Source organism: Peromyscus californicus, unplaced genomic scaffold (assembly GCF_007827085.1).
Source record: "Peromyscus californicus insignis strain IS unplaced genomic scaffold, ASM782708v3 Scaffold_20__1_contigs__length_68692818, whole genome shotgun sequence".
In the NCBI taxonomy this organism is placed as follows: domain Eukaryota; kingdom Metazoa; phylum Chordata; class Mammalia; order Rodentia; family Cricetidae; genus Peromyscus; species Peromyscus californicus.
The window spans coordinates 44,755,800-44,777,840 of NW_026294503.1; the positions used below are offsets into that span (position 1 = coordinate 44,755,800).

The window sequence follows — 22,041 nt, forward strand, 5'->3', positions numbered from 1 at the left end:
AGGCTGCCACTGGTCCTGAGGTTACTGCTTCACATGCAGGAGAGAGAGGGGAGCTTGCTGGAACCTGGAGCTGTCCCTAGGCAGTCTTACTGTTCCCATCCCTAGTGGAGACTAAGACAGTATAGGAAGCAAGGCCTGGTTGATGAAGGGAAGGTAACTGGTCCCCTCCGATGAAACAATTACCCAGTGTTCCAATTGGAAACTCAGGCACGATCTTGGTGTGTATGCACACACATGCCTCACCCCACATTCAATCAGGGCTGAGTGTGACAATTCTCTGGCCTCCCTACATCTTCAGCATAAGCATCTCTCCTATACTGGTCCCCTCCTGGTCCCCTCAGACGAATGCACTGACCAGTGAGTATGCCAGTGGAGGGGGGCGAAGCAGGAGATGGATACTGTTCACTGCAACCTTGGGGCCAATATGAAGGGCCTCCAAGGACCAATGGCCATCCTACCAAGAAGTTCTTCCAAAAAAATAAAATAAAATAAAATAAAAAGCCAGGCAGTGGTGGTGCACGCCTTTAATCCCAGGCAGAGGAGGCAGGCAGATCTCTGTGAGTTCGAGGCCAGTCTGGTCTACAGAGTAAGATCCAGGACAGGCTCCAAAACTACACAGAGAAACCCTGTCTCGAAAAACAAAACAAAGCCAAAACAAAAACAAACAAAAAGTTCTTGAGTCTCTTTTGTTGTGTTTTCATAGGCCACCTCTTCGGAGAGTCCCAAAGAGTGTGAGCTTACCGTGGGGTTGAGCTAGGTAGAACAGGAGTAGACACCACACCTCCAGTGGCTTTCTTGACATCCCCTCTGACCTTGGCTGTGGATGCTATGTGGAAGGCCCCTTTGCAGGTCAAATGACAGCAGATGTCACTTTCTAGTCCAGGTTCAATACCAGGTTCAAGGCGGGTGGTTAGGGAGGTGGACACAAGCACATGTAAGGCCAGCCACCCAGTAAGAGGCTTCCCTCCCACCCCATTCTCGGGACTGGGCAATGCAGTGTACATCTCAGACAGTCTTATTTCACAACTGACCCTAGTGACCACAGTGGTGGCTGTCCATTCTTCCATTCATTCAAACCTCTCACTTTGCTCCCGAGTCACCCCCAAAACACTTTTCTCACAGAACATCCTGGTCTCAGGCTCAGCTTTGGGGATAACTCAGAACACTCCTAAATCTACTTCTTTTCCCTGTCTCCTTACAGATGGGGTCCAAACAATTACCCAATGTTCCAATTGGAAGCTCAGGCATGATCTTGGTGTGTATGCACACACATGCCCCACCTCACATTCAATCAGTGCTGAGTGTGACAATTCTCCTGCCTCCCTACACCCCCAGCATAAGCACCTCTCCTATACAATATCCCTTATTGTGGCCACTGCTATCCTCTACCCAGACAACTGCATCAGTCTGACCTTCCTCCAGGTTCCTGTCCAGCTCCACCCCGCAAGCCAGTGAGGAACCGAAGCACAGGTGTACTCAGACTCACCCACCAAGCTTTGTGCACTGCCTGCCTGCCTGTCTAGGGCTGTCAGGGGTGCAGAGCCTGTGTGAACATGAGCTAGCTTCACAGTAGACCTGGGTTCTCTAACCTGGGACTGCAGAGCCCCAGGCTGTTGACTCCAAGTTCTAGAACAAGATACTCTGGGGGGAAACGCAGAACAAAGCCCACAGAAGCAGGCCCAGTCCCTGATGACACTGCAGGGGCCCTACCCACTGACACACTAGTCTCATTTCTGTCCCCAGCTGATTTCCACTGGTGGTCTAGAAGGTTCGGAAGATTGAATGATTTGTCCCAGATCACAAACTATAGTTGGGAGACCTGGAGAAAAAACCTAGGCTGTAGTCTTGGGGTGGGGAGTTGGTTGTCACACAGCTATGACACCATCAAAAGAAATAATCAGACACAGGAATTTTTAAATCATTTTAATGTATTTTTAATAATTTTTGCCTCATCTACCAGACAAATCATCTAAATAAATAGATGCTATACAGTCTCTTACCCATCAGTACAAAAATAAAACTGCACTCTGCACCTGCTGATTCTCCCCAGCACACATCCCCCAGGGGAAGGCCTGTGCCCCATCCCAATCCCTCCCAATACATTCATGTAGTCTGAACAAAGCTCGGAGCTCATTCTGTGCAAAGGAAGCGGTCTTGTGCTGAGACCTGGCGGCCAGGTCTGGTCCGCCACTTAAAGCAAAAAACTATACCACCTCACTGACACTGAGCTCCTTCCCCAGTGGGCAGGAGGTGGGAGGAACTTGGCAATGAGATCACCATCTTACCAGATGATAACCACACAGCCCGAATGGGCTCAGCTGTGGCACTTCAAGTGCCCACACCAGAGGCTGAGGCACATCTTCACCCCAACCTCTACATTCAAATGGGTGGGGCCAAGGGAAAGATAGGCAGGCGGCCACCACGCCTCACTCTGAGTACTGGCCTTGTAGGGGGTTAGTGTGTGTAGGGGGTACTGTCCACTTGGGTAGCTTCAGGCTGGGAGAAGCCTGTGTAGCCACTCAAAGCTTGCAGTCATTCTCCCTAGGGAACCAGTCCACAGCAGTCCAGAGCCACACGGCTGCCCTGAGGGATCCCAGCCTAGGCCACAATCTCCCCAGGCTGGTGGGTTTCATAAAGGGCCACATGGGAGAAAAGGACACTGCTTGCTGCTGAAGACAGAAGACAGCTGCCCGGAAAGGCCTCTTCTCCCCACTGGAGCCTCCTGGTCCAAGATGCACAGGCATTTAGTCTCATGCCCCTAGGGATGGGGAGCATGCCCCCCACAGGATGCTGTCCCCCAGTATTGTGGGGGAGCAAACCCAGCTGCAAAGAAAAGCTTTCGCCACCCACCCTCACCTTCTCTGAGCTGGGGTTCCTCCTGACTCTCCTTTCCCTAGCCCACCCTGACATTCTCTAGATTCAGGTTCCAGGACAGAGGTGAAGCAGGTCACCCATAGGAGACTGCCCCCAATGGAAGCACTGAGTTAACCCTGGACAACTAAGAACTGAGGAGGAGGAGGGGGGAGACCAGGGACTTGAGAAATTTGAGGACAGAATCCCAGACAGACACAGGGTACAGGCTCTTTGGTTCGGGAATGGGAGAGTCTAGGAGTGAGTGGTCCCGCCCTTGCTCACGCAAACTCTGTTGGCCTCCTAAAAACACAGCAGAACTGGGGGCTGCTGGGACCCAGCCACACAGGTTCCTATGGTGGCAGGGGCGAGAGAGCAATGCAATGACCAGGGAGTTGCCCCTCCTCGGGGAGGAGAGTGTCAGCCTCTAGGACACCTGTGCAAAGCAGTGAACTGCTCCTCACAGGAGCACAGCCCTGTGTGCAGCCCGACTCACCATGTACCACGGTTCAATCCCCACAAGGTGTGAGGGGTCATCCCTAGCAGTGCCATTCAGGTTGGGTGGGGAGGGAACACAGAAGACAAGGACTGCCCTGAGAAAGTGGGGGATACTCCCTCCCTGACTGCCCACACCCACTGGCATCCATGGATGCCCAGATCAGCTGAGCCGCAGGAAAGGGTAGAGAAGGGGGGGGGGGGGGGAGGCTGGAAGGGCTGAAAAGTCACCTGAGTCAGAAAGAACATGAACTCCTGTGGGAGGAAGGAAGGGCCAAGTGTCTACAATCCTGTGCGGAAGCATCTGCAGCTGGCACACCTGGAGCCTGGTTCTATCTGTGGTTGGGAGATCAGATGCCATCATCAGGCCCAGGGTGGGCCCAAGCTGTCTGATCCTGTCGCACAGACAGATCCTGTCCCATGTCATATGTGCAAGGTAGAGTGACGGTGCCGTGGCAAGCTCCTTTGTGCTGTGAATTAGGCCATGTTCACCTGATCAGTTTCTAAAGGTGTGCAAGGTCCATGTGGACAGGTCTATAAACATGGGGCAGGTGTGAACACACACACAGGCAGTGTGTACACACTGGGGTGGCTGGATGTGTTCATGGGCATCTCTACACAGGCCAGTGATGAGGGGACAGCACATTCAGAGGAGGCTTGGTAGGCAACCTCTTCTCTGGTCTAGTCCACACCCTTTGTCCTGATCCTGCCCCTGGTGGCCAAAGCCAGCCTCCATGCCCCACCACAAAGCTGGAGTGGAAAGTTCATAGTAAAGACCCAAGCCAAGGAACAGAGAGGGGACACCACCAGAAAGCTGGGGTGACTGCCAAGGCAAGGTCTGGACCTCCTGGGCTCCTCCGACTCCTAGGATCAGCCTCTGTAAGATAATGACAGAGACATACTGGGCAGGGGAGCCCATCCCCATCTGCCCTGGAGATGAGAACCAGACAACACTGGCCTTCCCTCCCTGTCCCAGAGGCCCCTTTGTAAACAACCCTCATGGGGCAAGGGCAGGGTGGTGGGGTCTTCCCCATGCTTCTGCTTTTTTTTCTTAAATAAAGTATTTGTCGTGCTCCCAGCCCCTCCTGTCTCTGGAATTCCTCACCCAAGCCCCAAGGAACACAGTTTAAGAAGAAGGGAAGCCGCTGTTCACAGCTTCCCACTGCGGTCTCGGAAGAAGCCCTCGGCAGCCTGAGCCTCACGGAAGGTGACGGTGACGGAGTTGGCGGTGATGTCAGTCACGGTCACTTCACTTGAGGGGAGCGTGGGTGTCCAGGGAGGGGGCCCATTGGCCAGGTCTGCTTCTGCTGCAGTCATGGGACATGGGACAAAGACACAGATGAGGCACAGGTTGGCACAAAGTGGTCAATTAGCAGTGATGGTAGCATGCAGCCCATCCCCCAATGGATGCTTAGGAGGCTGCACATGCACCTGCCCGGCTAGATAGGATGGGCAGGGGTCAGGCCCAAATCAGTCCTCACTGTTCCACAGCTGCATGGTCTCCAGCCCCACTGGACAAAGGTCAGGGGCCTTTCAGGGTTTGAGGTCTCAGGATGACCGTCTTACCCTCCTCCTCAGGGGGCTGCTCCACAGGCTCCCAGTCGCTGGCGGCCTGCAGGACATCTGGGGCTGGTGGCTCCTGCAGGGAGAGCTCCCGTCGATGGCTGTGACTCTCCAGGTGGGACCCGCTGCGTGGCGGGAACTTCTTGCGTGAGAGCCGCAGGTACTTGTGGGCCTTGCGCGGCTTGCGGAGTGGGAAGGGCAGGGTGGGCACCAAGGGGCCCTTGTCCACCAGCTCAGCTGCCCCCGCCTTGACCACCCCCTCGGGGCTCCCGCTGCCGAGTGGGCACGTCAGAGAGAAGCAGAGCTCCTCCTTGCCCTTGGCTTTGTGGGAGCTCCGCAGGTCCATGCTGTACAGCCGCTGCAGGGGCAAGCAGGGGCAAGCCAGGGCGCGGGTCAGCCCGCCTCCCACTGCGGCTCCTCTGCTCGTCCTGTAACTCCCCAGGGGACCCAGGTCTCTTCTGTTCCACCTGCACCGCTGTCCAGGGGCCCACACCAGCCCAGCCCCACACCCGCTGAGTCCAGTCACCCCTCTTGGCCACAGCATGGGCCTTGTCTCCCCAGGGCCGAGGGTCAGGGCTGTAGGGCTTATTCCTTTGACCCACAGCAGGGCAGCACACTAGTGTACTGAAAACTGACCCACGGGGGTAGGGGCACAGCTCAGTGGGGCACAGCGCTTGCCCACCACATGCACGGCCCTGGATTTGATAGCAAGTGCTATTCAAAGTCAAAAAACAAAACCAAAAAAACTCGATTTCTGAAGTAGACACGTTGAGGAGGCTTTTTGCCTTTTAGAGAGGAGTCTGCCTCCCAAGGAGCCTTGAAAGCTGAAACAGGCTCTTCAGGGGGACGGCAGAGGCTAAGTCCAGCCTGCAGAAACAGCGCCCCACCTGCTCTTTGCAGGCAACTGCCCTGGGCCCTCTCTAGGGGCTGGGTCTCTGCTGCCAACTCACCCTCAGTGAAGCAGAGCAGGATGGCGCACACACACACCTAAGGGCTGGAACTCTAGAATGGGGAGTCTGTCCTCCCAACTTGGGGTAAAATTTGCACAGCTCAAAAAAAAAAAAAATTCTAGATCAAGACCAAAGAAAACCCCATATTACTCTGGGACTGGGACAGCATCTTCTGCCATATGCCACCAGAGGCCAAGGTTCCCAGGAAAAGCGCCATCAAATGGGGCTATGAGGTCACCAACCCTCAAGGTGGAGGAAGCGGTGACACCCGCCAGCCCCACACTCCACCCTGCCTGTTCACCGTTGTGCACATATGGGATGGTCACTGGCAGGGTGAGAGGGCTGCCCGAGGACCTCAAGGCTTGCCCTGAAGCCAGCCCTCAGGAGACTTCAGGGTTTCACAAGCCATCTCAGGGCAAGATCCTTTGGTCTTTGTGACCTCACCCTGCCACCTCCAGTCAGAGCTGGATTCTACCCCGCTGTGTGACCCCAGGCAAAGCCCCAAGCCTGGCTGAGCCTTCAGGACTGCATCAAAGGGAGACAGAGACACTAGCCTGTGTCCGTCAGCACTGCCTTCTGGACCTCTGCAGAGTGTGACTCCAGGCAAGGCCACAAACACACTGCAGGGCCTCCCTTGCTCTTTGATCACCTACTTGACTGTGAGGACACCCACACAAGAGGACCCGCCAACCTCCAGCACCTACTTGACTGTGAGGACACCAGCACAAGAGGACCCGCCAACCCCCAGCACCGCTTCACTGGCACATGAACCATCCGGAGAGGATCTGAGGCACTCCACAACCAGCTGAGGCCGCACCACCTTCTGGACCCACAGAGGCCACATGATACAATAACAGTTCCATTTTCAAGTTGCTGTGCTGGGGGAGTTTGTCACACGGCAGTAGATGACTACTACAACTCCCCCGCTTAGATATAGAGAGGGAACGTGTCCACTTATGACGTGTGCTGGGTGCATGTCTAGTAAAGGCCACTTTCCTTCCTAAGGCCAGTTTATGACAGACCCCATAGGTCGTCTCCACCTAAAGGCGAGCCATCCTGTCCACTAAAGAGACCCCGAAGTAATCCAGCACCAGGAGTGGTTAAACACGTACGAGCCAAATGCCCAGATGGGCCTTATGAAATCAAGAACGCATACTTTCATCCACCCCTCACAGGTGAGAACACACTCAGACCTGCCCAGAATCACTGAACCACGTGGCTTCATACTCTTTTGGCTTCTATGCCGAGACTTAAGGCATCCTGAGAATGAGCAGAAACCTCTGTAAGGCAGGACAACACAGGCTTCATGTTCTTCCCATCCAAAGAGAACATGGATCTATAAGTCTGCTGTTCCAAGGTCATGTTCAGAATGCTAAGGGTGTCCGTTTCTTGGATTTTGCAATCCTAGCCTGCCATGTTTCCTCAACACTAAGATCCTCGATTGTTTTGTGTTTAGAGATTTGGAGCAACAAAAAGGCTTACTCACAACATTTCAAGTTCTCAAAGACTGGCTACATGTCTACCCTCAGGCCCGCCGGAGTCCCCAACCCAGGCTGACTTCCCTGGCTCCAGCTCCACATGTGGCCTTTAACCAACCCCTTCTACTGAAATGCACCCACTGAGTGTCAGTTCACTGGGTGGCGCTGGGTAGGGTGAGTAGATGGGCTCCAGGGCCGATGCACATGCAGGTGGGGGCAGGCAGGGTCGGGCAGGGCAAGGGGGAGGCTCAGAGACAGTGGTTACCTGCAGCAGAAGCCGCTTGGGTTTCGGACCTCTCTTCCTATACCCTGATGCTCGGTCTCTCTCCTCCCTGGGAGTACGAAGGAGGCAGAAGAAAAATAAACACTGGTGACATCTAAGTGAAGCATCACCACCATCACCATCACCATCACCATCACCATCACCACCATCACCACCACCACCACCACCACCACCACCACCACCACCACCACCGCCCTGGGTTGGGGACATAGGCCATCCCACACCCTTCCCACTGCTCTCTGGGGCCATAACAGTGGGGTCAGCCTATGACACAACTCGAGATTCCACACAGCAGTGCCAAAGACATGGGGACACTGCATCCTCTTACTCTGTCTCCGTGCCCTCCACTCATTCTCCTGCAGCCCACCACGAAGACCCCAGAGACAACAGACAGGTGGGCCGGGAGCTCGCTCATTCTCCACTATGGCCGGGTGACCTTAGGCCACCTCCTCCTCTGGGCTAGCCATAAACCAGTCTTCCCCAAATGTCGGAAACTGGTCTTCTTGGTGGGAGCTACCACACCCTGCCAGGCAATGATCTCGATTCGAGGAATGGGCACCTGGCCTGGATCCTTCCCACTTTCTTTGCCACAATCTAAGACAGTCCACACACCTGGGCATGGTGGCACATGTCTGTAATTCCAGCACTTGGGAGGTAGAGGCAGGAGGATTGCTACAAGTATAAGGCCAGCCAGGTCTATACAGTGAGTTCCTATATAGGACTATAGAGTGAGACCCTGTCTCAGAAAACCAAGACAGTCCACAAGACTCTCTCAGTGACACAACCCTTTAGACCAGTGCTTCTCAACCTTCTTAACGCTGCAACCCATTAATATAGGTTCTTCGTGTTGTGCTGACCCTCCACAATAAAATTATTTTCATTGCTACTTCACAACTGTAATTTTGTTACTGTTACAAGTCATAATGTAAATATCCGTGTTTTCCTGATGGGCTTAGGTGACTCTGTAAAAGGGTTGTAAAAAGGTTCCCAAAGGGGTCATGACCCACAGGTTGGGAACCACTGTTTTAGACCAAGAAGCAGAGAACAGAGAGAAAGTGTGGGACAGGAACACCATCATAATGAGTTAAGAGCAATGATGAAGGGCTGGAGAAAGGACTCAATAGTTAAGAGCACTGGCTGCTCTTGTAGAAAATTCACATTCGCCGGGTGGTGGTGGTGCACTCCTTTAATCTCAACACTTGGGAGATAGAGGCAGGAGGATCTCAGTGAGTTCGAGGCCAGCCTGGTCTACAGAGAAGAGTTCTAGGACAGACTCCAAAGCTACACAGAGAAACCCTGTCTCAAAAAACCAAAAACAACAACAACAAGTTTTGAGAATTAGACACATTAGCATACACCCTAAGTCCAGAAAGTAGGAGAAGGAAGGTGGTGGATCAGCCACAAGCCTAGGTGGGCCAGGGCTACAGGCGTACGGAGAGCATCTAAAAACAGGCATGGGGTGGGGGACACTGTTGAGATCTCTCAGCTGGCAAACAGCCCACTGCTAAGTCTAACAACCTGAGTGCCCTGGGAGAGAACCAATGCAGTCACTGTTTAACCTTCACACATGCGCTGCGGCACTTGTGTGTGTGTGTGTGTGTGTGTGTGTGTGTGTGTGTGTGTGAATTACACACGTAATTTAAAACAATAGCTGTGCCCCACTCCATGGTCCAGATGGGAGCAATGAAGCCCATGGGAAGGGTGGGATCATGACTCTCAGGGTGCTGACAGGAGGTCAGAGGCCAAGCTGGAAGCCTTCCTCACATCCCTGGCCTTGCTTGACCTCATCAGACTTCTTCCTCTGACAGGGAGAGCCCGATGCTGTCGTTCCCACATGGGATACATCTGTCAGTGCTTCTGAATGAATCCTCAAGCCTGGGACTCAGAAGTCACAGGAGGGCAAAAGCTGCCAGATAGGGAGACACCAACAGGATACAGGAACAGGTCTTAGGCACCCACCACCTTTCCCTGTCACACACCCCCTAACCCACCCTGCCCTAAAAGACTCTTGCCCAGGGCCAAGCTACTGGCAGGCTTCCTGAGACATCTTGGAGCTGGCCTCAGGCCAGGCCCAGAACAGGCAGGGCCCTTACTTCTCCTCGTAGGCCATGACAAGGCGGGGGTCCAGGATGTGCTCCTCTGGCTCCCATGTGCTGTACCTGGGGAGAAGAACAAAAAGTCAGCGCTGCCCGGCCACCACCAGTGTCACAGAGGCTGCAGCTGTGCTCTATGCCAGCCCACCACCTAGCCTTGGCCTGGCCTGTGTGGTACGAGCCCTAGCCTAGGCCTTCGGGAGGTGTGTGATGTCACAACCCCCCCCATTCATGCCACACTGTGATCAGACTCCTACTCCAGACTCCAGTTAGCTCTAACATCCTCCTGAGGTCTAAGGATGCCTCCGTTCCTCATCTCACAGCCTGCCAGGGGCTCTGGGGCTAGCCTATCTGGGTTCAAATCCCAGCTTTGATCTTAGCTGACCATGTGACCTTGAACTACACACTCAGCAGCCCGTGTGACCTTGAACTACACACGCAGCAGCCCCATGCTTCCGTGTCCCTCTCTCAGTACTCAAGTACTGACTAAAGGTCTCAGGCCGTTCACACTAGTGCCTGGCAGAGAAAGGGTTTTGCTATTTGTGTTTTTTGTTGCTTGGCCCCAGCCCCAGCCATCAAGCAAGGCCTGCAGCCCCGTCTCTCAGCCTCGCCCATAACAGGTGTCTGCTAAACATCTAGTGATGACAGGTATCTTAAAAGAACAAAAATAAATAAAATTCCAAAGCAGTAAGTGGGAATACAAGTAGAAAATCTTCTTTTGTTTTTTTGAAACAGGGTTTCTCTGTGTAGCCCTGGCTGTCTAGGAACTTGCCCTGTAGACAAGGCTGGCCTTGTCAGAGATCAACCTGCCTCCGCCTCCTGAGTGCTAGGATTGAAGGCGTGCACCACCACTACCCAGCAAGCATAAAATTCTTAATTAAAAATGGATGGATGGATGCCTGGGTGTGCTGGTCTACACACTGAGTTCCAGGCCAGCCAGAACTACAATAGTGAGACCGTCTCAATTAAAAAAAAAAAAGAAGCATGGGCTCAATCACCACTCCTGGGCATGTACTTAAAGACTACTGCAGAGCTACCTGTCCACCTGTGTTCGTTTCTGCTCTGCTCATCACGGCGAAGAAATGGAATTAGCCTAGATGTTCATCAATGAACAGATAGTGAGATGTGGCACATATACAATGGGATTTTATTCAGATGTGAAGAAAAATTAAACTAGAAATTCACAGTAAAATGGATGGGAGTCGAAAATACAGTAAATGAAGTAACCCAGGTCCAGAAAGACCAACACCACATGCTCTCATACAGATGGAGCCTAGTTTCAGATTTTCAGATTTGTGTTAATTTGCAGTGTCTGTGGAGGTCAGCAAACTCGAAAGGTCCCATGAGACAGAGGCAAAGGTTTTGAAGTGGGAGGGGGAGAGCAGACCCAAGCGTCAGAGTGGAGCAGAACGTCAGGGGTGGAAAAAGGCTTAAGTGGGGATGAGAACAAGGGATGGGAGAGAGTCAATCAAAACTACCGATGTATGAAAAGTCAATGGAAAACCACTAATCTGTAAGCTAGTTTTTAAAACATAGAGGTTGGAGATGGCCTAGCAGTTAAGAGCACATGCTACACTTGCAAGAAGCAGGAATTCAGTTCCCAGCACCCAGGTCAGGTAGCTCTTAACTGCTTGTACACCCAGCTCCTGGGGGTCCAGTGCCCTCTTCTGGTCTCCTTGGGAACTTGCATGCATGTGCACATAACCACACACATACATGAACTAATAATCATCACCATTATCATTATCACCATCACTATCACACACACACACACACACACACACACACACACACACACACACACACACACATACATTTATTTTAAAGAGATTAAGGGTTGGTAATATGGCTCAGCAGGTAAAGGCACTTGCTGCCCAGCTTGACAATCTGATTTTGCTCCCTGGTACCTACCAGGTAGACAGAACCAAGATGTACTCTAACTGCCACAGTGAGACTCGAATGCACCTTCCCACCTGTACACACACACACACACACACACACACACACACACACACACACACAGAGTATTTTTAAAAACAGGATTGTGAATGGAGCTATCCTGCATAAGTGGATGCTATTGCTCCCAGAAAGCACAGGTTATTAAATGAAAATCTCAGTGCCAGGCATGAGATGCCTCCCGATGAGTTATTTGACAAGAAGGCCAGAGGGCCCAAACAAAACAGGTTATTGTTATTGTTCTTGGTTGCCCACCAAAATTAGGTAGTAGGACCCTGATACTGAAGACACCACATATTTTAACTATAAGACCTAGATAATCAAGCTAAAACTGACCTGGGGGTTTCTTTTTTTTTTTTTTTTTTTTTTTTTCGAGACAGGGTTTCTCTGTGTAGCTTTGCGCCTTTCCTGGAACTCACTTGGTAGCCCAGGCTGGCCTCGAACTCACAGAGATCCGCCTGGCTCTGCCTCCCGAGTGCTGGGATTAAAGGTGTGCGCCACCACCGCCCGGCATCCTGGGGGTTTCTTATTGGTTAGTTTTCATAGTTCTGAAAGGTACCATGCAGGCTGCTGGGAAGAAAAGTCACTAAGAGTCTTACCCAGTGGTGAATCTTGCTTGCTATAATATTGACCGGCTAGGCAAGATACTGCCAATGGTATAACAGAGGCATAAATGGTAAGTAACCAACCGCTTTCTGAATTGAGGCCAACTCCACAAAAGAAAATTTACGTCTGGGGCTGTAAACTTGGTTAAAAGCCATGGAGGGCCGGGCGGTGGTGGCGCACGCCTTTAACCCCAGCACTCGGGAGGCAGAGGCAGGCGGATCTCTGTGAGTTCGCGGCCAGCCTGGGCTACCAAGTGAGTTCCAGGAAAGGCGCAAAGCTACACAGAGAAACCCTGTCTCGGGGAAAAAAAAAAAAAAAAAAGCCATGGAGGGGAAATCATAGTTCCTAGGAGGGAACCTATCTGTTGTTTTGCTAAAGGGACATGCTATCAAACTGTTCTAAGTGTTTATACCCATAGATCTGTGCTGTTTTCAATCTTAGAGAAGCTGCTTTTTGCAGTGGGCAGAATTAATGCAGACTCTAAAATGGTCAGTGTGAAGCTGGGTGGTGGTGGTGCATGCCTTTAATCCCAGCACTTGGGAGGCAGAGCCAGGTGGATCTCTGAGTTTGAGGCCAGCCTGGTCTACAGTGTGAGTTCCAGGACAACCAGGGCTTTTACACAGAGAAATGTTGTGGAATAGAATATTTGTTTAACTATGTAAAGATGTGCTGCTGCTTCACCTTGCCTGCCTAAGGCGCCTAATTGGCCTAATAAAGAGCTGACTGGCCAATAGATAGGCAGAGGAGGGATAGGCGGGGTTTGTGGGCAGAGAGAAAAGGGAGTCAGACAGACAGACACAGAGGAAGTAGGAAATCAGGATGGACAGTATGTAAATGAGCCTTGGGGCAGCACATAGATTAATAGAAATGGGTTAAGTTATAAAAGCTAGCCTAAGCTAAAGGCTGGGCATTCATATTTAATAAGTCTCTGTGTCATGGTTTGGGGGCTGACAGACTAAGAAAGCCTGCTATAGAGAAACCCTGTCTTGAAAAACAAAAACAGGGGTTGGGGATTTAGCTCAGTGGTAGAGCGCTTGCCTAGCAAGCGCAAGGCCCTGGGTTCGGTCCTCAGCTCTGGAAAAAAAAAGGAAAAACAAAAACATAACAAAACAAAAAGGTCGAAATGCTGAGCATGATTTAAATTTTGAGTGCTCAGCCCTAAACGGGACATCTACATTAGTCCTCTCCAACAAATCTCAAGAAACATCACAGAAGAGCAGGCAGAAAGAAATGTACGAGCCAGAGGATGGGGAGTGCTGTAAGATGCTGTCCTGGACATGACATGGCTACCACACTCCTGAACTCACAGGAGCGGTGGTTATTTGCACAAAATGGAGCCTGTCAACACTGCAGTATGGATGAGGGAGGAAGCACACAAAACTATGCCCCTAGCTGAGGAGCCATTGGAAGTCCACAGCTGCTGGGAAAGAAGTCAATTTTCTTCAGAGGTGTGGCTACTGGTAAGACACCTACGACCCAGTAAATAACCCACATCCATATATTAGCAAGCGATCACAATTAAACTCAGTGACTGCAAGCAAGCAAACACACACACACACACACACACACACACACACACACACACACACACACACACACGGAGACAATGTTGGCAAGAATGGTTCCAGTAAAAGGAGATGAAGGGAAATGGAAGCGGGGTGCACATCTTTAATCCCAGCACTCCCAAGGCAAAGGCAGAATTTCTGAGTACAGCCTGATCTACAGAGTGAGTTCCAGGACAGCCAAGGTTACACAGCGAAACCCTGTCTCGAACAAAACAAACCAAACAAACAAACAAACAAACCAAAAAAGATGGAAATGGACTTAAATATAATCATATTTAGGACTGGAGAGATAGCTCAGCAGTTAAAAGCACTTACTGCTCTTGCAGAGAGGACCTGAGTCAGTTCCCAGCACTTACACAGTGGCTCACAACCACCTGTAACTCCAGTTCTAAGGGACATCTTCCTCTGGCCTCTGAGGCACTCAGGTGGGGCACATACATACATGCAAGCAAAAACATTCATGTGCCTAATTTTTAAAATTAAATCTTTTATATTTAAAATATTAAATTATGGGAGCTGGAGAGATAGCTCAGAGGTTAAGAGCACTGGCTGCTCTTCCAGAGGTCCTGAGTTCAATTCCCCGTCACCACATGGTGGCTCACAACCATCTATGTTGAGATTTGGTGCCCTCTTCTGGCATGTAGGCATATATGCCAGAACACTATATACACAATAAATAAATAAATAAAGATATTAAATTATACACACATGAATTTATCAAAGAATAAAATAAAATAATGATAATACACATATGAAGTATATGTAAATAAACAAATTATATACACATACACATATATGTGTATGTATGTGCTTTGCTTTTTTTGTTTTTTTGAGACAGGGTTTCTCTGTGTAGCCCTGGCTGTCCCGGAACTCCCTCTGTGAACCAAACTGGCCTCCAACTCAGGAAACCCACCTCCCTAGAGCTGGGATTAAAGGCCTGCACCACCATGTCCAGTGCTATATAATTTTTTTCCTGGAGCTGAGGACCGAACCCAGGGCCCAAGCACTCTACTACTGAGCTAAATCACCAACCCCCAGTGCTATATAATTAAAAAATAAATAAAACAAGGCCATGTTCTGTGATCCAGGCCAACGTCCTCCTGGAGAAAGCAGGCAACTGGGTGGGAGGGCTCATAGGGACAAAGGAGGCAGAGACACCCTAAGAGCTAAAACCCTTGTCTTAAGTCTCAGGGACACTGGACCATGCAGAGGGGCAAGCGGTCCCGGTACAGAACTTTCTTCCTTCTCCCTCGTTACTCAGCTGACACATGGGATCCTGGGCTGCCTCTCAGGTTTCAGCAGTGAGCATCACCAGCCCCAGCGTGCATTCTTCTCCTAGTCCAGCAGCTATCTCCCCACCATCCATCCCGGCTCAACTGGTCCTTGCTAAGGAGGACCAGTGCAACGCACACCTCAGCCCCAGGTGTTCCAGGAAAGCTGCTGAGCTGCCCCGACCAGGGCAGGTGGAACTCATGCCTTCTGCCCAACGAAGGGAGAGCCAGTCTGCCCACTGTACCCTCCCTGCCTACTCAGCATCTCTAGCCTGCCCTGCCCCCCTTCAGGCCCATTCCTTATTGCTGCAGCTACTATGTGATTCCTGGTAAGTCTCTACCCTTCTCTGCACCCCAATTCCCTCATCTAAAGAACAATGCCCCCACTGTCTGTCACGAGAACACACCAGTCTGAGGAATCCCCCATAATCTTACACCACGGCAGGTTCCTAAATAATCACTCCAGTTTACAGATGAAAAAAGAGGCATAGAGATTAAGCAACTTGCCTAAGGTCACCTCCTTGGGCTCCCCACAAGCTGGAGCATCCCTGGGGGAGGATCACTGCCTATATCTAGGCCCTCCTTAGCCCTACAAGCTGTGAAACCACAGAAAGGGCGGCCAGAGTCCTAGAACCAAGTCCCAAGGCAGAGAAAGGGAGCAGCAGGAGGGCCGGTGGTGCGAGGACCGCTAACCCCTGAGGCAAAGTGAAACAGCAGGGTCCTGCAGAGTCCAAAACTGGCCGCAAAGTGCCGCTGCAAGCATCTGGTGCACATAGAGAGCCGGCGCTCGCTCGCGCACACAAGCACAGGGTGAGAGTGGGAGCCGGATCACTGGAAACCTATCTGGGCGGGGCACGCCTGCCTGCCTGCCTGCTGGAGATAAACACGACCACGTGACCGTAGCCCCGCCTCCCCGCCCGGTAAACAAGCTCCGCCACCGCACCCGGCCCCTTCTCCGCAGTCCCCCTCGAGCCGGGGGTCAGGCGATTGGGGTGGGGCGCAGCACCCCAAGCAAGACAGGTCGCCGGGCCCTAGCCTGCCGTTCCAGGGTGGGGGAGGGTCCTGCTGAGCTGTACACGAAACCGGGCGAGCTGGGGCCACGCGGAGCCAGGCCAGCGGCAGCTCCATGACTCCAGTTTCAACCGCCCCAACTGTGAGCCTCATTCTAAACTGAGTCTCCCGTAATTCCTTAGCCTTGAGTTGTGGAGAAGATCCCATGTGTTAAGCCACATGACGCACATACTTGAGTGTGACATATAATAAAATCCAAGAAGCCTTCATTAAACCAGCTTCCCTAGCCTAGAGTTGCGGGCATGGCTGCCAGGGCTAAAACCAGGCTTCTGGGCCTAGCGAGGAGGAGGCGGCACCCTGCTCTGTACCTGGCTGCCAGGGTGCATTACTGACTCCTAGTGGGCTTCACCACACATGAGGAAATGGAGGCACAGCCAAGTTAAGAGTTTTGCCTTGCGTCATAGCTTGTCAATCACCCCAAGTTCATGAGGAGGCATGATAGTCTGACCCCGGAAAAGCTAACAGCAAGGCACCCCAGGGCCCCTTGCGTGGTGCTGGCCATGTATTCCAGGGGTTAGGTCGGAATCTCAAATGAGGACTGAGGTGGGTGATGCCTGGCTCATACTGGGGCTCTCACACTGGCAGCTTGGTAAATGACGTCATTACTGAAGCTCCAGGGAGCAGTCTTTCTGAAAAGATGGAGCTGTACGCGTGGGGAGAAAGAATGACGATGGGGAGCTGCAGGGTGCTGGGCAGGCAGAGGCAAAAATGCAGTACCCAAGGGTCTCTAGGGCGAACAGAGCACCTGGAGCAACACCCTCTGCCTGATGCCCAGAGGATCCAAGAGTTGCCCTCTACCACATCCACTGGGAAGGGGAGGGAGGCTGTTGTTTGCTTTTGCTGGGGAGAAAATGGGCAGCAACAAAATGGCTCTGCAGTGGCCTGGCAGAGTACCTTCCTGTCACAGTTACTAATAAGTAGTTCCCTACTTAGCCACGAGGAGAGGAGCTACAAAAACGGGAGCATCTCACCCTGGCCCAGGACTCCCAGGCCAGACAACACCCACTCCCCACACTTTCTCGACCTCTGCTCCAAGTCAGTTCTCTGAAAACCAGCTGGACCTGACCCACACAGGCAGCGGGCATCATATGAAACAGGAATTGTGAGGTGGGAGTTAGCAGTTATGTTCCTGTAATAACCTCCTCTCTCTGAGCCTCAGTTTCCCCATCTGAAAAGACTACATATTGTTCTAAGGAAACTTTAAGCTCCTATTTGGAATGGAAATCTTTCCTTCCAACAGAAAAACAGCCTAAAGGCCTCCTCAGCTGACCCTGTACTATTAGTTCAATTCTCACGACACTGGTTCTGAGAGGCTTTGGGGGTTCAGTATTATTATTATACCAGCAAGTAGAGGTGATGAGTTGCCCAAGGGCTCATAAGTGCCCAGTAGGCAGCCAGGCCTGAAATCTAGAAGCAAAGGGAGCAGAAGGCATCACCCTCAGGTGATCTAGTCAATGGCTTTGGAAAGAAACAGGAGAGCTCTCAAAGCCCTAGCTCCCCTCCCGTCAGGGAAGCTGTCGATGTGGTCAGCTGCAGCTGGACGTGGACAGCAAACTGAGCCCTGTTCGGGCCACTGTTTCCCTTTGCCCTAACTCCCTTCCTCTCTGCCCAGGCCAGATGACCACTAGTGACCAGTGGAAGGCCATCTGGGAAAGGAAGATGGGTTGGGAAGGGTAGACAAATGTGTCATCACACACCTGGATGCCTGTGGTCCACTCTGAACCAATGCCCAGGCCTTTCACCTTGCCAGGCTAAGCAGCCTGTAAGAGATTCGAAGCCCTGGGCCACTGAACCCACTTTGTAGAGGGGGAAGCTGGGGCACTCAGGGACTGACTTCCCCTCTTCCCACCATCCTCCATGACACCCCAGGACCCAATCACAAGTCAGCCCTCTCCCTCCACCTCCACCCCTCCCAATATGCCCCCCCCACACACACACATAAGAAGAAAGTTCCAGGGCTATCAGAGCCATCAGGAAAGCAGGGGGGTTTTCCAGAAGCCAGTCTCTGGGAGGCAGAGCAGAGCATTCACAAACCAGTAAGAGGTCCTACATCTAGCTTGTTCCCAACCCCAACAACTCTTTGCTGGGAGATGATTGGTCAGTGAGAAGGTTCCTCATCAGGCTTCAACACCAGAGGTCCACCAGCTGAACCAGGTAGCATATCTAACTCTCTCCCCCACAACACCAGGAAAGAGTCCTGGGAAGACACAGAGGAGCGGCCTGAAAGATGGTCAGGCTTAGTTCAAGTCCCAGCACTGCCTCCCCTTGCTGTGTGACCTAAGTCAAGTTGCTGACCATCTCTGACTGTTTCCTCACCTGAAAAGCTCAGAATCACACCTACTTAAAAAGGATGCCTGGTGAGTTACTCTGTAGGCAAGGGAGTACCGTCCAGATGCAAGATGACCCAGGTTACATCCCTCTCCACGCTGACTGCAGGGAGGACTGGAGATCCACTGCCCAAGGTGCCCGTCTCACCAGCACTGTGCCTGCTCCGCATGGGGACCTCTTCACTTGGCCAGCAGCCATGGAGGAAGCCAAGGTGCTGGGCCTTAACTCCCATGGCCAGAAGCGGGGGGCAGGATGAGGGGACAATCAGAACACCCCCTAGCAGAGGGGAACTGAGGCCTAGAAAAGCTAGTGATTGAGTTAGAGCTTGCTGTTCAGTCACAAGAGCAACAGGAGCCGAAGCCAGCGTGGGGAGGGGATGACAGGCAGGGGAATACACACACAGGAAAGAGCCTTACTTGGGGGGCCATCCTTTCCACTTCACCAGATACTCCACTTTGCCCTGGGAAGAGACAAAAAGAGACAGTGAGACACACACACCCACAACCACTTGCGGGACAATACAGGCCAAGGGACCCTCCGCAGCAGTACAGTATGACCAGTCTATGAGCGGCAAGGCTCTGGGCCAGATCCTCTCAACCCAGAGGCGCTGCCCCAAACTCTGGCTACCACATGACCATCCCACAGCCCTCCCCGCTGCAGCATGGGAGGTGCATCTGGTCCCAAACATCGCTGGGCTCCAAGACAGGGGCTCATGTCACAGAGGGAAACTGAGACCACATGGAAGCGTAGATGCATAGCCGTGCACAGTGGCTGAAGTCCCAAGCCAAGACCATGATTCCTCACGTTTAGAAAGAAAGCTACTGGAGACCTTAGCTTTTCTCTCTGGGAGAGAAAAGGACCCCACTGAGAGACGGCCAGCCCTGCACTTGTTAGAAACTGGAGTCTGGAGGAAAAGGGGGTCTTTGAGCGTCCAGCCCAGCCCCACGCACCGAGTAAAGCACCTCCATGGGCGAGCTTCGAGGTTAATTTGTAGTACCTTGCTAAAGCTTTCCTTCCTAGCACCACACAGTGGACAGTTCTTTATGAAAAGCACCTCGTCCGCCAGAGGCATCTGCATTTACTTCCTCATTCATCCTGCCCGCATCTGTGTCCCTTGCCAGAAGGCTAGCTCTAAGAAAAGGGAGCCTCGGGCTCAGAGCGGTACCTGGAGCATACTGCAGCAGCCTCAGTGTAGGTTTGGAGTGCTGAGCTGAACGAATCAAGTGCTCCCTCTTTGACCTACCCCTGTGCCCTGTTGGAGGCGATGATGGCCATATCCGCTTCAGTCTAGTACTCCGGGAAGGCAGGGTCAGGAGGCAGCTCAAACCAGACAGCCATAGCCCCAAGCCACCCACTCTGGGTCCACCCAAACCCCTGCTGAGGCGCCCCCAGCAGGTGCTCCCCGGCCTGCACTTCAGTCAAGCGGGAGAAAGTGGCCGCCAGGAGCTTCCCAAGGAGTTGCAGGGAGAAAAGGGAAAGGGGATCTTTAGTAGATCCAAGAGAAGAACTTTTTCCCCATGCATGCGCCCAGATCCAAGTTCACGCTGGGGGGTGAGCCCCTCGGCAAGCACGTGCACAAAGAGCGCACACTTGAGGTCTGGACCGGAAACTCCTGGGCTGAGGTGTGTGGTCCTGAGCGCGGCAGAACCGCCTCCTTCAATCTCAGGGTAGGAGTGGAAGGCCTTGGCAGCGGGGGGGGAGGAGCTTCGAGGATGCCCCAACAACAGTGGCCCAGGGCACCCGGCTGGTCGGTCGGTGGGGGAGGGGAAGGTTGGGGGAAAGAAAAGAAAGGTGTGCCCTGGAGGGGTGCGGGGGTTGGGATCGGGAAGGTCAAAGTCCAACAGGGAAACTTCAGAGACCAGGGGAGATTTTTTTTTTTTTTTTCCTTTTCCCAAAGCTCTGCTGCCAACTTCGAAGGGCCCGGTACCGAAAACCCCCGAGGACCGAGTTCGAGCCTCACTTTGACTCTGAACACCCTCGCAAGTTGCTTCCTCAACGTGAGCGTCAGCCCTCCTCGAAACTGGAGGGTACAGGGGACCGGGGCGGAACGGAGCTGAGACTCTCCAGTCCCGTCCACCTCTCCATCCCAGATGGCCTCCTCAGATGCACCAGCATCTCAGGGCAACAACTTTAACTCGGGCCGGCCCTCCGCGGCGGCGGCGGCGGCGGCGGCGGCGGGCAAAGGGAGGAGCGGGCTGCGAGGCGGGCCGAGCGGCGCAGGGTGGTCCCCAGGTGCCCCCCGCACTACCCTCCGCCCGGCCCGACCCGGAGGGGGCGGTGCTGGGGAGCAGGAGGCGACCTCGCCGCGTCGCGGGAGCCGCCCCCGAGCAGCCTCACCTTCCGCACGCGCTTCTTCCGGATGCTCTCCACCGCAAACACCTGCTCGCCTATGGCTGACAGCTCCATGCGGGGCGGCGGGCGAGGGGCCGGGGGCCGGGCCGGGCCGGGCCGGGGGGTGGAGCTGCGGGGGCCGCGGCTGCGGCGCGCGATGCTCGGGGCGGCGGGGACCCCGTCAGGCTCGGCCGGGCGCGCACGCGCACGCGCACGCGCGCACACCCCCTAGCGCTCCCTCACGCCGCCGCCGACGTTCCATTTTTGAACCTGCGCAACGTTTTCCTCAGCGCCAGCGAGCGAGCGGGCGAGCGGGCGGGCGGGCGGGCGGGCGGGCGGGAGCGCGCGCGCGGGGAGGAGGGGAGGGGGGCGGGCCTCTGAGAGCGCCCAGCGGGTCAGCTCCGCCCCTCGCGGCCGGGACCCCGCCCCTTCCCCTAACCCCGCCCCTTCCCCTAACCCCGCCTGCAAGCCAAGCAGGGAGGCTGGCCGCGCGTCTGATGCTCCCGACTTACTGGGAGCCTGGGGTTGGAGCGTAACGATCTCCGGTGCACCCCATCTCTCTCTTCCGCTTCTGAGCTGGACGTGATCACTCCCCCCAAGTCCTCCCAAGTGACTCGGAAGGTCCGAAATGGTGTGGCCCTGAAGCCGAGAGTACCAGGCCTGTGATCTCAACCCTTGGGCAGCTACTCAGGCAGGAGGATCAGGAGGAGTTCATGGCCAGCCTGAACCACATAAGACCCTGTCTCAAATAAATTAATTAAAACAGGGATTGGAGAGATGGCGTTGTGTTTAAGAGCAATTGCTGCTGCTCTTTCAGAGGACCTGGATTCGGTCCCCAAGGCACACATTATGGTTCACAACCATAGTTCCAGGGAATTCGGTGCTATCCTCCGACCTACGCGGCACGCACGTGGGCAAGCAGGCAACCACGCGTACACATAAACTATTCAAAAAAATCTTAAGGCTGAAGATTGTGGCTCACATCTTTAACCTATGTGTTCGAGGCTAGCCTGGTCTACACAGTGAATTCCAGGACAGCCAGGGCAATGTAGAGAGAGACCCTGTCTCAAAAAAAATCAAATAAAAATGAAATTTTGAAGTGGTGTGGGGCCGTGTTATGCAGATAGGAAACAGGCGGAGTAAACCGGTCATTTGCTTCCCCTTCCCACAAAGGAGACCAGGCCGGGCGGGGACCTTGGCG

The 22,041-nt window shown here is 53.3% G+C and overlaps 1 protein-coding gene across 3 annotated transcripts; it reads right to left on the reverse strand.

Moving 5' to 3' along the window:
- Positions 1–1,908: 1,908 nt before the first annotated feature.
- On the reverse strand, positions 1,909–21,160 carry Cbx7 (chromobox 7). 3 transcript variants are annotated; one of them, XM_052748369.1, is made up of 6 exons: positions 20,847–21,160; positions 18,926–18,969; positions 9,713–9,778; positions 7,602–7,668; positions 4,912–5,266; positions 1,909–4,649 (listed from the first exon to the last, which is right to left on the reverse strand). In XM_052748369.1, exons 1-6 carry the CDS (start codon positions 20,913–20,915, stop codon positions 4,495–4,497), a joined length of 756 nt encoding a protein of 251 aa, XP_052604329.1. In that variant the 5' UTR covers positions 20,916–21,160; the 3' UTR covers positions 1,909–4,494. The 3 variants fall into 3 exon arrangements, with proteins under 3 accessions (XP_052604329.1, XP_052604330.1, XP_052604328.1); XM_052748370.1 differs by having other exon boundaries at positions 1,909–4,652; positions 4,912–4,984; positions 20,847–21,154; XM_052748368.1 differs by having other exon boundaries at positions 1,909–4,652; positions 20,847–21,154.
- Positions 21,161–22,041: the final 881 nt, after the last annotated feature.

What these genes read in the sequence shown, in the direction of transcription:
- Cbx7 (XM_052748368.1), bottom strand. Translation starts at nt 20,915, where the DNA reads ATGGAGCTGTCAGCCATAGGCGAGCAGGTGTTTGCGGTGGAGAGCATC. An exon ending in GGAAGAAGCGCGTGCGGAAG is followed by an intron (nt 18,970 to 20,846) that starts GTGAGGCTGCTC and finishes GTCTCTTCCCAG; the next exon opens with GGCAAAGTGGAGTATCTGGT. An exon ending in GCAGCCCCCTGAGGAGGAGG is followed by an intron (nt 4,653 to 4,911) that starts GTAAGACGGTCA and finishes CCATGACTGCAG; the next exon opens with CAGAAGCAGACCTGGCCAAT.